At 33.1% G+C, this 14,112-nt stretch overlaps 1 protein-coding gene across 1 annotated transcript in view; it reads left to right on the top strand.

Moving 5' to 3' along the window:
* Window positions 1-12,880, top strand: part of LOC128225859 (protein draper-like) — a 24,708-nt gene extending 11,828 nt beyond the window's left edge. The window contains exons 4-10 of the mRNA XM_052935756.1: window positions 5,020-5,160; window positions 6,163-6,303; window positions 7,937-8,077; window positions 8,232-8,372; window positions 8,707-8,847; window positions 12,005-12,155; window positions 12,787-12,880. Of these exons, the coding sequence (XP_052791716.1) occupies window positions 5,020-5,160; window positions 6,163-6,303; window positions 7,937-8,077; window positions 8,232-8,372; window positions 8,707-8,847; window positions 12,005-12,155; window positions 12,787-12,880 (950 nt within the window). The remainder of the gene's footprint in view (window positions 1-5,019; window positions 5,161-6,162; window positions 6,304-7,936; window positions 8,078-8,231; window positions 8,373-8,706; window positions 8,848-12,004; window positions 12,156-12,786) is intronic.
* Window positions 12,881-14,112: the final 1,232 nt, after the last annotated feature.

Below are 14,112 nucleotides of genomic sequence, written 5' to 3'. Positions count from 1 at the left end.
GAATTGCAGTCACCTCTCTTATGTCTTCACTGGCATTAATAACTCTTAAATCGTAATGGCGTCACGGCGGGGTCAAGCCATGATGCAGCAAATGTGCGCTGACATATCCTTGATATTGTTGTGCCCAGAACTTTGGACACGAAAGTAATTAATTTAAAGTTAAAATTGTTATTGTTATTTACATAAATACAAATCTAAACATTATAAATGTAACCTATTATATTTAAAGTTATCTTATTTAACACTTACCCGATTCTATTCAGAACATGATGACATTCGGAGGGGTAAGAGTATAATGTACTAACTCTGTATTTACATTTGCCAAAAGTGCACTTCAGATAAACTTTACCCCACCCGGTAATTGTAAGCATTTAGTGAACTTTTTTCAAAATATGCATGCTTTTAAATTTAAATCGTTCAACAATAACTTTCCTTGATATGTTGGTGTTAAGATGCATTTGTTTTCCTCACCGCTGGTGCGACGTTATATCCGTATTTCTTGCATTATTTATCGTAAAGTTTCTGTACTTGCACAATGTCACCCATTTTGTTGTTCTGCGCTACTTCCGCCTTTTTAAGGTCAAGTGCAGGCATGTAAATGGTGACTCATCCTTTTGATTTGTTTATGTTTACATTCCAAAACTTATGGCTATGTTCAAAACCTTTCTTTGTATCAGTTACATATTTTTCCAAGATGGATGCCTTTGATTCCTATAAACGTTCTATTTTGTGGCGGTCACATGACTGCCATTCAAATCGTTGTCCCTGCCATCATTTTTCTTGGCACTGCCAACGATTAGGGTGGCATTGCCATCATTTTTCTTGGCAGTAGCGTTTCGCCGACATTGCGAGTATAAAAGCGCAACGATTTTCGTTGGCAGTCAGTCTGAGTCAAGCCTTTGTTCAGTGCAGAACAACGTTACGTTTGCTAAAGTAATAAATCTGAATTTCAACTGAAATAATTACAATAGTTACATTAAAGAACTACTTGATAAAATAATCACTCAGCAAATATATAACTTATGTGACTTTGTATGCATTGAACATTAATAAGTATTTTTACTAACGTTCATTTTGATAACATTGATAAAGTCCTACAGTATTAATATTATTCAGAACGTGTATACATATTGATGTTATAGAGCACAGACAACTGTAATAAGCAAGAAGGGTGACTTTTGTGAGTTATCTGGCTTAGATTGCCATTATCCTAACACTATTAAAATCGCGTTGTACTACAGAAATAATACCGCTAGATTCATGAATAATAAATTATATTATACATAATGTGGCTTTTCCTGAACGTGCGCACCAGCGAAAACATAGTGACCTTAATATTTCTGTATAAACATTTGTACCCAGTTCGAGTGATGATTCACCTTAATTATGCAATAAAACTGTTCAAAACTTATATTACTGTTTACAATACGTGGTTGAAATTGGTACAAACTATAGAATGTCTGCGTACTATTAGAGTTGAGTCGGTCACTTGAGAGCCAAGCTGAGCTTGTTAGCACGGCTCACAAAAAGTTGAAACGAAGTTGCGATATACATTTGCGTCAAGTACATTAACTAGAGTGAAACTAGAGTTATCCCCCTACACTATCCTTAAGAAACACATAACCAATTCACCAACACCAAGTAGGGATTCAAAATGTATGTAATAAGAGAAAACTGCAAAGTCTTAGAAATCCATGACAGTTTCTGCATGCAAATACAAGGATTACATCAATTTACTAAAGTATATAAGCGCATGAGACATTCATTTCAAATCAGACCATATTCATAAATCAAACAAAAAACACGGTTTTTGTGATTGCCGTCCTTTGTTATAATCAGAACGTTCTCATGGGATTTATAACATTGTACCGTATTGTCTTTTATATACGAACTAAGAGACACACAGAACAGAACATACATTTTATTCAGACTTGTACGATTAACATCATCTACATATACTTACTTTTTATATATCATGTGAACGTGGTTAAACAACATGAAACAGTAAATGGTAAATATGTACACACACACACACACACACACACACACACACACACACACACACACACACACACATATATATATATATATATATATATATATATATATATATATATATATCTTTTGTTAAAAATATTATACGGAAATTCACATAATTATAACAACACACTATTTGTGTTAATAAAAATTGAAGGCTGCACTAAACATATATCTTTCAAACATTTAATAATTAATTATAATAGCAAGCTCTCTTTTAAAGCTGCACTCTCGCAGATTGACCGTTTTGACAACTTGCTATTTTTGTCTTGGATCGAGCCAAATTTTGCGTTAATGTCGGAAAACCGGTGATATAAGACTGCTGATAAAATACCAGATCACAGATCTGTGAGAATGCAGCTTAAATATAAAAAACTTGCTTAATCATTACATTTCTGTCATCTGATTTCAATAAATGTCAAAATTTGCACACAGAAGGGTGCACGTAGTAACAGCGATTTAGATATTTCTACAGAATAGCATGGCCATATACAAATAAAATTAAATTCAACTTCGAAATCATTAGTATTGCAAATTAAGCAATATTGTTCTCTAGGTTTTCGGTTTCTGGCATATTTCTAGTCTTAATTCTCAGTGGGATTACAGATCTTAGTTTAAGTCGGGAGAAATACAAGCGTAGATGTTTGGGTAGAAATATCAAGGTATATATTTTTTGTATTCTAAAATGTATGTTAAAAGTGAAATAGTGTTAAGCGTTCCGAGCTAATTCTCATTACAAATATATGATAACCTTTATATTCTTACAAAAATACTTTACAATATATATATAAGCAGCATTACCAAATATATAATAGAACCCATGATCGTTTAACAAATTCTTATCATTTGATGCCCAATTTCTTCTTCCACTGTACACTCTGACAAAGCTTGCACATCAACAGTTTTTAAATACAATTATTAATTTTAACTTCTACAAATATTTGATAATTTTATATACCTTTATATATATATATATATATATATATATATATATATATATATATATATATATATATATATATATATATATATATATATATATATATATATATATATATATATATAAAGAGGATATCTTCATATATCACCATATATACAAGTATTACATGCATTTGGCATAACCCTTTACAGTTTCTTGTAAAATTTCAGTTGTATTCTATCTTTTTCTGTTGATTTAGTATGTTCCAATTTTCACAGTCGTAATTTAAAACAGACAAAATAAAAGCATCAAACAATTTGCAGAAGCTTTTTGGACTTTTTCCGTTATCTTTGCATTTGCATTATAGAACATTCATAACCTTAAGGGCTTTGCCAATTCAATGTTTTTGATTAAGGGTAAAATTCCGTGTATACTTGAAAACAGTCCAAGGATAGTTAAAATCAAATACTACATCGATGACGTTTCCATTGTAAGTCAGATTATCCACCTCATTTACGAAAAACAATAATTCTAATTTTGAAAGTAATTATTTGAAGTCCCCGTGTCTTACAATACTTGTAGTATGTGTCTAGATGTTCTTATACTTCTGTCGGTGTTTTACCTACAATGGCCATGTCATCTGCGAAACAAGGTAACATTAATACTATATTATCTAAATGCTAACTATATCCAACATTATTTTGCGTGTACAACTAAAATATATCTACCATAGATAGAAAAGCCAATATAATAACAATAAATTCACGTCAAATTAAACACAGTGGTAAATAACTAAGAACAACAACTAACAAGAGTATAACCTCTATAATTGTTTACGGGTGTGTATAAGCTTATTTATACTAGCACTCGGGCCTTGCCCATTTGGCGAGTGCTCCGTTAAGATTACCTAGTCATTTAAGGTTTTTGGAGCATTGTGCACAGACAGAATGAAAACATGGTTAGAGCTACCCGGTTCTTTAACGTGTGCCAGTGTATAGCACTGTCACACGGGACCCCCATTTAACGTCTCTCCCGGTAGACGCTTAGTATTTTCAGTGATTCGACGGGGAATCAAACCTGCGATCCCAGCTGGATTGATAGTCAAGTGTTTTACCATTAGACAACGGATCCGCTACATAATAATTGTTTAAATCATTAACATTGCCTTTGATACAGAGGGATTATAATACCACCAATCCACTCATCCGAATAAATATCCGAGTTCAAAATCGAGTTGAATTGATCACATAAATATGCACCTAATAAATCTATACGTTCAATGACATATTCATTTAAAAAATAATTATATGCTTTACCTGTTGTTTTTTTTTTAAATTCCCCATCAACGATAGGATGGTCAAGTTCTTGGAACGTTTCATATGGTTCTTTAACATCTCTCTTTTTTCACAAAAAAACTTCCGCTACTTTTTCGAACAAACAAACACATAACTGCTGATGTTTTTTTTAAATATTCACAAAAATAATCTGACACTTTTTTATTAAAACAGAATTATACTTTTTTAAGTATTTCCAAACACTTTTGGGTTTAGTTTTCTTTAATTTCTTTTATTTAGATATTTTGCGTCTATAAAATGCGTAACTATGATATTCTTATGATACATTTTACATTACTACAAATCTAACCTATTTTCATCTGTTTCATTATAATTATACAAGTTTAAGCATTCAAATTAACATTACATTACATTACAAGTATTAACACATTCTTGATTATACCAGTCAGCATTTGTCTTATAACGTAATGTCTCAAAACTAGGTTTATTGTCAAAATTAGAACGTTTTGTAAATGGAGAATCTGCAACACTTATCAGTAATATCAGTGAAATTATTTAATGCTTCGCTCATTAACTGTTTGGTGCAGATGACTCAAATAAATACATAGTATTCCATTTGATCGGTGCTTCAGAAAAGCTAAAATCCTTTTTTGTCACATGATTTCAAATCAATGTATTGTCACCATGTTCGTGAAATTGTCCGATAGTAAAAACATAAAATAAGTTCCATTAATGCAAAAGCGATGGTCAACATAATAAATCTTCCAGCTTGTGCCCCCGGAGAATTTGGTAGAAACTGTGCATCAAACTGTGGCTACTGTCAGGCCGGCAACACCACGTGTGACACGTACGACGGGCACTGTCCAGCCGGATGTGCAGCCGGATACAAAGGAGACTTGTGTAAAACAAGTGAGTTACTTTTGGTTTCTGTTTTTGAATTTAAACATTTTGCTTTAATCACCTTATATTTTTATTAAAGGAACTACTATTATCAAGCAAAAACAGTTTTCATGTTTCTAATTCCGGTATTGAAATCGAAACGTGCTCGTTATAAAACGTATTTTCAAAGGTTTCAGCTTTTTGTGTTTCGCTATCTGAGGAATTCCAGAATTATTCAAACTCAAATACTTACACCTCAACTTCGATTCCTTAAACGAACTGCCTTTCGGCAATTGCGTTTATCAATCGATGAACGCAACATCTTCGGATATGTTCGGATTGCAATTCATCGCATAACATTATACATGCAAACTATTGATCTTGTTATTGTTTGTATTGTGTCAGCAGGTCCCGTAAAATATAAATCAACAGTTTAGAAAATGTTTTTTTCTTATATTTTAAATGTATAGTTGCCAAGTGTTTAAATTTTACTTATAAAAATTTCATGAGGTTGATCTTTTCCCGCGTTATTGTGACGTCATTTGAAATTATTTTTTTTTCGTTACAGTCTGTCATTCTATTAACAGAATGGGTAAGAAATGATTACTGAAAGGTTTTCTTAAATGAATTGAAGTATTTTTTTTTAACAATTATTGAATAAAATAATGAACTATTGGTGTAAATATAAGTAATGAATTGCGGGTTTGATGTCATTATCGGGGATATGAACGCAATTGGGCTGGTCAAAGTACGTGTGGAATTCATGTCCAATTGCGTTCATACACCGATAATGACATCAACCCCGCAATTAATTCCTTAAATAAATCACCGTATTATTGAAATCAAGGGTTTCTTCTCTTAATGTTGTATCTTTTTGGGTTCACATTTACAAACAAGCCTATACTTTTATGCGAGAAAATGAGAATTGTTTAGGTACCTCACTTGTAACAGGCTATTTAACAGGTACAGTGACAGCTTATACGTTGAAAAAAATGCAGTATAGGTAGGTATTAAACTGAATAAATGTTCCAGCATGTGCTCCCGGGGAGTATGGATCTAACTGTACATTTAACTGTGGCCACTGTCATGATGGCAACAAAACATGTGACACGTACAACGGGCACTGTCCAGCCGGATGTAACGCTGGATACAAAGGAGACATCTGTAAAACAGGTAGGTCGAAATTGAGTTATTTATCATTTTGAAATAATATTACCGATCTATTTTCACATTAACAAAATGCACAACTCCTTAAAAAAATACAAAATACAAACGTGGCTTTAAAAGACCAATATACAATCCTTTCGATACGGAGTTTCCTTCCTGAAGTTATACTATTTTGTATTTTAATACAATATATTAAAATAACTTCACTAAAGACATGACCTAAACAAGCACCTCATGAATAACAATCCCAGGGTTGTAGTTTGTTTTTGAGATTTGCAATCTATATCAGATGTTAACAAAATGAACATAAATAAAAATGCATAATCGTACAATCAAGCTTGTCCTTTAACTATTGTATCGTTTGGGTAGCCTCATCGACAAAATGCCATACACGTTTAAATGCTTTAACTGTGCTGTTCCTTAACATCATAAGTCGAAGAGCAAAATTGAGGAAATACAAACATCGTATAAGAATTAAGGTAAAAGTGGGTGGTAATTTTGCTTAGATAATAGCATAAAAATAGATTTTTTTTATATCCTGCTGAAATGTACTAATAATAAGCAACAACAGTCGAAGTACAAAGATCCGGAAGTACAAACATCGTTAAAGGGTCAACATAGAAAGAGAGATCAGTGTGATGTTAATATTTATACAGAATGTTCCCCGGGAGAGTATGGACACGAGTGTACGTCACATTGCGGTTATTGTAGTGGCGGGAACACAACGTGTAACGCATACAGCGATCATTGTCCGAGCGGATGTGCATCCGGATACAAAGGAAATATGTGTTTAACTCGTAAGTATCGAGCTTTATTTTAGAGATTTAGTGTACTCAAAAAAGAGTACATTGCATAAAATGAAGTGTTTCGGTGACTGAGATGTAACCGCTAATTAATCGTTTGCAGTGACAAATACCTTCTAAAATGCAATAAATTATTCAGTAGAATACATTTTCCAGCGTGTGCTCATGGAGAGTTTGGACCTAACTGTGTCTCTAACTGTGGTCACTGTCAAGACGGTAACACCACGTGTGTCAAGTACAACGGACACTGTTCAGCCGGATGTGCCGCTGGATACAAAGGAGACATCTGCAAAATAAGTGAATATTTCTTAAGTTATTATTCGTGAGTTTAAATACTCTGTTGTTACCACTTTGTATTCCATTAGCATGATATATGATCACTTAAGGAACTATTACAATACCGAATCATAAAAGTTGGTTTGAAAGATCAAAGTTACAAATTCGTTCAAAAATCATTTCCTACCATTATGAAGAAATAACATTTCTTATCTTAACATTTATTATTTAAATCATTTTGCAAACGAAAAGACTGAAACGTGCTCGGTATAAAATGTTTTCTGCGAGTAAAGAGATGTTTTGAATTCTGCTATCAACAAGCTACCAAAATGGTTTAATTAAAATAAAATGCATGATAGTGACATCAAATTAGTGTCTTTATATTGTAATATCGTTTTGATAATCACATGAAATAACATATGATTTGATTCTTTACGTAATTTCAGTTTATAAATGTAATGTGAATAAACATCAACATTCAAATTCCAAATGTCCGGTTCAAACATCGTATTAGGGTTAATTTAGAAATAGAGGTCAGTTTGATTTTTATAATTCTACAGAATGTTTCCTTGGAGAGTATGGACCCGGGTGTATGTCACATTGCGGTCAGTGTAGTGATGGAAACACAACGTGCAACGTCTACAGCGGTCATTGTCCAAGCGGATGTGCATCCGGATACAAAGGAGATGTATGCTCAATTCGTAAGTACCATATGATTTTATTCAATACCTATATCCTGTTTCAAAATATACTGAAAATAAGCATCAACGGTCGAAGTGCAAAAAACGGAAGCTGAAACATTGTTTTAAGGATTCACATAAAAAAGAGATCAATGTAATGTTAATACTCATACAGAATGTTCGCCCGGTGAGTATGGACACGGGTGTACGTCACATTGCGGTCAGTGTATTGATGGAAACACAACGTGCAACGCTTACAGTGGTCACTGTCCGAGCGGATGTGCACCCGGATACAAAGGAGATGTATGTTTCAATTGTAAGTGTACAGCTGTGAGGAAAAGGAATTAAAAACAAAAACAATAATGTATATTGCAAAAAAAGATGTTTAGATGATCAATAATTTGCAATTGTCTATTTAACATGTGCAATGACAGATAAAATCAATAAAAACAATGGAGTCAATTAACACAATGTATCTCTGGTAAGTACAAGTTCTTAAATATTTGATTGAAAACTAAGTTGTCACTTGAACCTTTCTTGAAAAAAAGCATGTATTAACCAACCATTCGACTGTGTAAACTATTTACGTGTTCAATCGCACTTAAGTTTCTAAAATTCAATGGAGTTATTAAACAAAATATATTTTCCAGCATGTGCCCCCGGAGAGTTTGGCCCAAACTGTGTATCCAACTGTGGCAACTGTTATGCCGGCATCACCACGTGTGACATATACAACGGGTACTGTCTAGCTGGGTGTGCCGCTGGGTACAAAGGAGACTTCTGTAAAATTAGTGAGTTACTATGTCTTTACTTTCAAATATTATAATAGTGTGCTGTTACCATTTTTTTCTTTTCATAAACATAATGTGTACGTTCTTAAGTTACTACCAACATATAATAGTGGCCTTAAAACCCCGTAAACAAACTCTTCCAAAATAACATCGTCATACCTTTATGAATATGTTACTATATATAGTCACACATTTGTACAGGGTTTCCGCGATTATTTTCATTTGCATGCAGTTTTGTGGCCCGTGCCGATCACCAATAACTGTTTTGAGGCCCGCCTGTGGAACATTCGCACGTGAATTAAACTTTCGCTTTCAAAATGGATACCGACGTAATAATGGTGCAGTATTAACTATGAAATCACTATGTTTTTATCTATTCAAACAGAATATGTATATATTGTGTTAACATTTTAAAGGAAGACAAAGGCATTTTAGGAACGTTTGCCCTTATGCGACTTGCCTTTTTCTCATAAACTACTTTCACTTTAAAGTTAATTAATACAGAAGTTTACTCATCGTCGTCAGGTGTAGACAGAAATACAACTGGAGTAGGCGTAAACTTTAAAAAATATATTAGTAAGCATAAAAAAGAGTAAAAAACATTGTTATACAGAGGTTAAAACATGGCGAAACCAGGCTGTAACGTACTAATTAGCCCTAGCGCTTATACCGCCGCTCGACTCCGTCTCGGGCCACCATGAGACACTCGGGCAAAATATCGAGTAAAACGATTTATTGTTTGTAGTTCCTTTCCTAGAAATCATATGACCAAAGAAATAACCAAAACATGATCGTTATAATGTTTGTACTTTACTCACAAGGAGTTATCTAAATTGTATAAACGCAAAATGAAAACTTCATGCGAAAAAATGTTAGCGGTTTAAATTGTACAAAGCATATAAATACGCAATCGAAGTGGATGTCAGTTCAAAGTCAGTTATGATACAGAATGTGATCAGAGAGTTTGAACCTAGATCTCTATTACCTTGTCGTCAATCAAGCGATGTGAACATCTCATGCAACGCATACAAGGGCCATTGTTAGAGCGGATTTGCACCTGGATTTAAAGGATATATATCTTCAACTCGAGTTGAGCTTTGTTTTTAAGACACTATAAATGTGTATCACATGCGTAAAAATCAGATCAGATAATCGTTATAACGTTCTACTCAAAATACTCATACTATATAGTAGCATCACAATATGTCGTCTAGAGCTGCATTTACATCTCTTACGATTTTATTATTGTCCTAAGTGTTCAATCAAAATTGGGTTATACGAAAACAAAGCCAATGTTAAGTCTTAATGCCTTTTTTAATTCATTTTAGAACATTGAACTTTATATAATACTCATCAACCAGTGTCAATATCTACATTATGTTATTTCGTAAATTAAAGTGGTTTAAAAAGTTAGTGTTAGAAACAGATGCAAAACCTTTTTTAACAAGAATATTATGACGTCTTTGGTTTTCATCGATTAAATCATGTTTCAAATATTTATGTTTTTCCATATTGTCGTTCCTTCCGGTTTTAAAATTATGTTGACTGTGTGAGCCCCGTTTTAGTTTGATTAAGATTACGTTGTTTTATTGTAGTGTATTGCAAAAAAACAGAAATTGTCATAGTCCAAATAGATGTTTCCCTGGATAAAAAAGATTTCTGCTCAACTTATAAGCTATGTCCTGCTGTTTTTAAGTAAAATAATCTTACCTCAATAAACAAGTTACTGAGCTATATATATAACATGGCTATCAAAAACATAGCTTATTAAATTGACTATAAACGAAACGGATCATTGTATTTATTCAGACTTCGAAACGAATGCCGTAAATACATATTTTGTTAATGAAACGAGGCTATCAATGCTATGTACATGCTTGTACATCAGTCGAAGATTGTATACTTCATTGCGGCAGTGCCACGTGCAGCAAAGAAACCGGCAAGTGCCAGAACGGTGTGAGCAAGGGTATATTGAAAACATAAGCAACAAGTGTTAGTTTTGAAAAATATTGTCACGGATGTCTGTTCAATTTTAGCGGTTATTGCATTGCAAAAATACATGGAATTTCCTAAGTGGCGAATTTTCTGATAGATGTGCATATGGCTTCGGCTTATCACGAACAAGCACTGCAGTACACTTAAGTTATTTTTGGTGTACCCATAATACCAACTTGCATCTATAGTAGACAATCTAAGTTGTGGTGGACAAAATAAATATTCAAAACTGTCTTTGTCACTTATATATTTTAAGGGCTTCTTTTGTTGAGCACGTTATTGAAAAAAAAACTTTATTTATACGTATTTTTCAGCATGTAATAATGGAACATTTGGCGAAGACTGTATCCACCATTGTACTTTTTGCACAAACGGAGATTGCAACAAACGAGATGGAACATGCCGTAATGGATGTTTAAAGGGATATATGGGACAATATTGTGACGAGGGTTTGTACTTATTGTTTATCCTCTTGAGTGTGCATACTTCAACCTTGATTGTGTGTTTAAGATAATTCTCGAATGAATTGTGCGATTTATGTCAATATCGGGCTATGAACGCAGTTGGGCTGGTTAACGCGAGTGGAGCCATATCCCCGATAATGACATAAATCACGCAACTCATTTGTTAAATGACGTCATTATATCGCTGGAAAAAATATACAACTTCATACTTGATTTTTAATGTAAAATTGAAACACTAATGACAGCCATATTTCAACAAATTATAAAAAAAAACTTTCAAACGTGCTGATTTAAGTTTTTCGTGGCCTGCTGAAACATTCAAATCAATAACAAGATAAGCACTTTTCAATTTGCATGTATTATATACGCGACCATTCGCAATCCGAGCATATCCAATGTTGCGTTTATCGAATGATAATCGCAAAGGCCGTTAATTAAAGGAATGGAAAATGGAAGTCACTTCATCGATTCTTTAAGAGTATGTCTGGCACGTGCATTCGTTCTTTAAATAACCAAACATTTAAGATATTTTGATACTGTTTTTAAGTCAAGAGATTAACGGTCTCCCTGTGAAATTTTATTCGAAAAAAACATTCAGTGAAGGTTGAAATATTCAAGAATATTCTCCATTTCTGGGCAGAATGGGGTCCATAATTAGTAAATTCCATATATTTACTCACGTCTTCACACTATTTCAGAGTCTAATCAAAACAAAGATCAGTCGACTCAAAACGACGGAAATACCATAGCGGTTGTTGTTGCCGCTGTCTCATCAACATTGCTGTTTGTTTCAGCCATAGCAAATGTTGTTATTGTATTATTGTATTGCAGAAGGAAGGCAAGCCTCAGGTATTTAATATCATTTGTTATACATTTATCGACTAATGGTCTTACACATTAAGTCACCTAATTATCGAAACCAATTACGTATGCGAAAAGGATCATATTTGAGCACGTATTCTACTACGTCAACTCACATTTTTTTTTATCAAAACCATCCAATTAATTTCCTACAACATTTGCTATTCATTTATGTATATGTATGGAATAATTGTGCATGATGTTGCTGAAGTGTCATTATATAAAGAGAAATTCTAACTTTAATATGATAATCCCCCGAAAAGGATGACATATTTTAAATAAAACACAATATTCAAAAGCTGCTTGTAGATTAAAAACTAAAAAAAAAACGGTAAAAACGTTTGTATATATTTACGAGTATGACAAGGTTTTTCCATTATTTCTTATAAGTGGTTAAATATAGCTTACTGAACGAAAATTCTCTTTGGCAAAGAACCGTAAATAACTGGTCAAATATCGTACATATATGACACTACTCTTAATGTTTGCTTTAGATAGAGCAAGCTATTTCGATACGTTTGTCTTGATACATTGTATATATTTTTTTAAAGGTATTTCCAATTGAAAAGTAACAAATTAAATAACTTGTTCAGGGTATATCATAGCATTCTATGTTCAGGAAAGAAGAACAGAAGACAGACACCAACTACTTTACAACGACAGGACCATCTCATGCATCCGATTATGATAGCCTTGACGGAACAGAAAGTTAGACATTTGAATTGTTAAATGTATACCATTGCATTATAAATATGCAAGTAAAGACTTATATAACTATAATGATGTTGAAATAATGAATGAAGGTCAACAGTGAAATTTGCAGTCAAGTTCGTTAACCACTTCGGTATTGTTTTGCTTTTGCAGTGAGTGCACCCCCAGTAAACAGACGGTAGTTAAATAAGGGCGGCATGTTTTATCATGTCAAAAATATAAATTATTCTAAGTGTTAATCAACCAGGCTCTACTATTTGTTATAAATAAACTGTGTTATAAATGACTCTTAATGTTTATATCAGCGTGCACATACTTGTGAAACATGAAAGGATAAACGATGATATTTAAGTGAAACAGTAAACACGTATCGTAACAGGACTACTTTTAGAAAGGGCAAGGTGTTGTATTAGTATGACAGTGTCTTGTTTTTTTCCATTAAAACGGAAATATACAAGTATAAATGTTTTTGTAAGAATCGAGTTTGACATAGCCACGAGTTTTGGGATTTCTTTTGATTGATTAAGAAAGAAAGGAAATGAAGATATTTGAAATTCTGATGTGTTGGTTACTTTTATTGAATATGCATTGCCGGAATCATTTATTGGAAGGGAAATGCGTTGGTATTCCCTTACAGTTGATGATCATTCGTTTTTAAATGTTTTACGAGCTTGAGCTTGCACCACTTATAGATTATGGCTTCAACGTCATTATATTGTTGTTTACATAATGTTTCTTTTATTATCATTAAAAGTCCACGATATCACTAAACATGGCAACCATCTTCGTATAAAATCTCATGCGTAAAAAGCGTAAACTCCTGTCGGTAGTCTGATGATTAGATTATTGTTTATAAAAACTCGTAAAGTGTCTGCCATATTGGCAGAGAGCCGATGTACTTAAACACTTAGCTCTAAATGTACGAAAAGCCCGAACGTTATACACGATATGGTTAAAGATAACCACCAGCAGCCAATTGTAAAAAACTCGGATAAGTTGTCCAAAGGTTATATTTCGGCTAGTGAACACTTTTCAATGATTTAATTGGTTAGAAAAAATTATTGGATAAATATTGACCAATCGATAAATATTTCGGATAGTTTTGACCAAACCAAAAAGATAACCGGTTTTATACAATTGGCTGCAGTACTCCCCCAGCATTAACACATGAAAACATGTCCTCAAGGCCATGACATATTTGAAAACCTACCTAATAAATACGGCCCTTGCCTGC

The sequence above is a fragment of the Mya arenaria genome, chromosome 3 (genome assembly GCF_026914265.1).
Source record: "Mya arenaria isolate MELC-2E11 chromosome 3, ASM2691426v1".
NCBI classification, from domain to species: domain Eukaryota; kingdom Metazoa; phylum Mollusca; class Bivalvia; order Myida; family Myidae; genus Mya; species Mya arenaria.
Note: the sequence above shows the minus strand (reverse complement) of the source record. Positions and strands in the feature narration are given on the sequence as shown.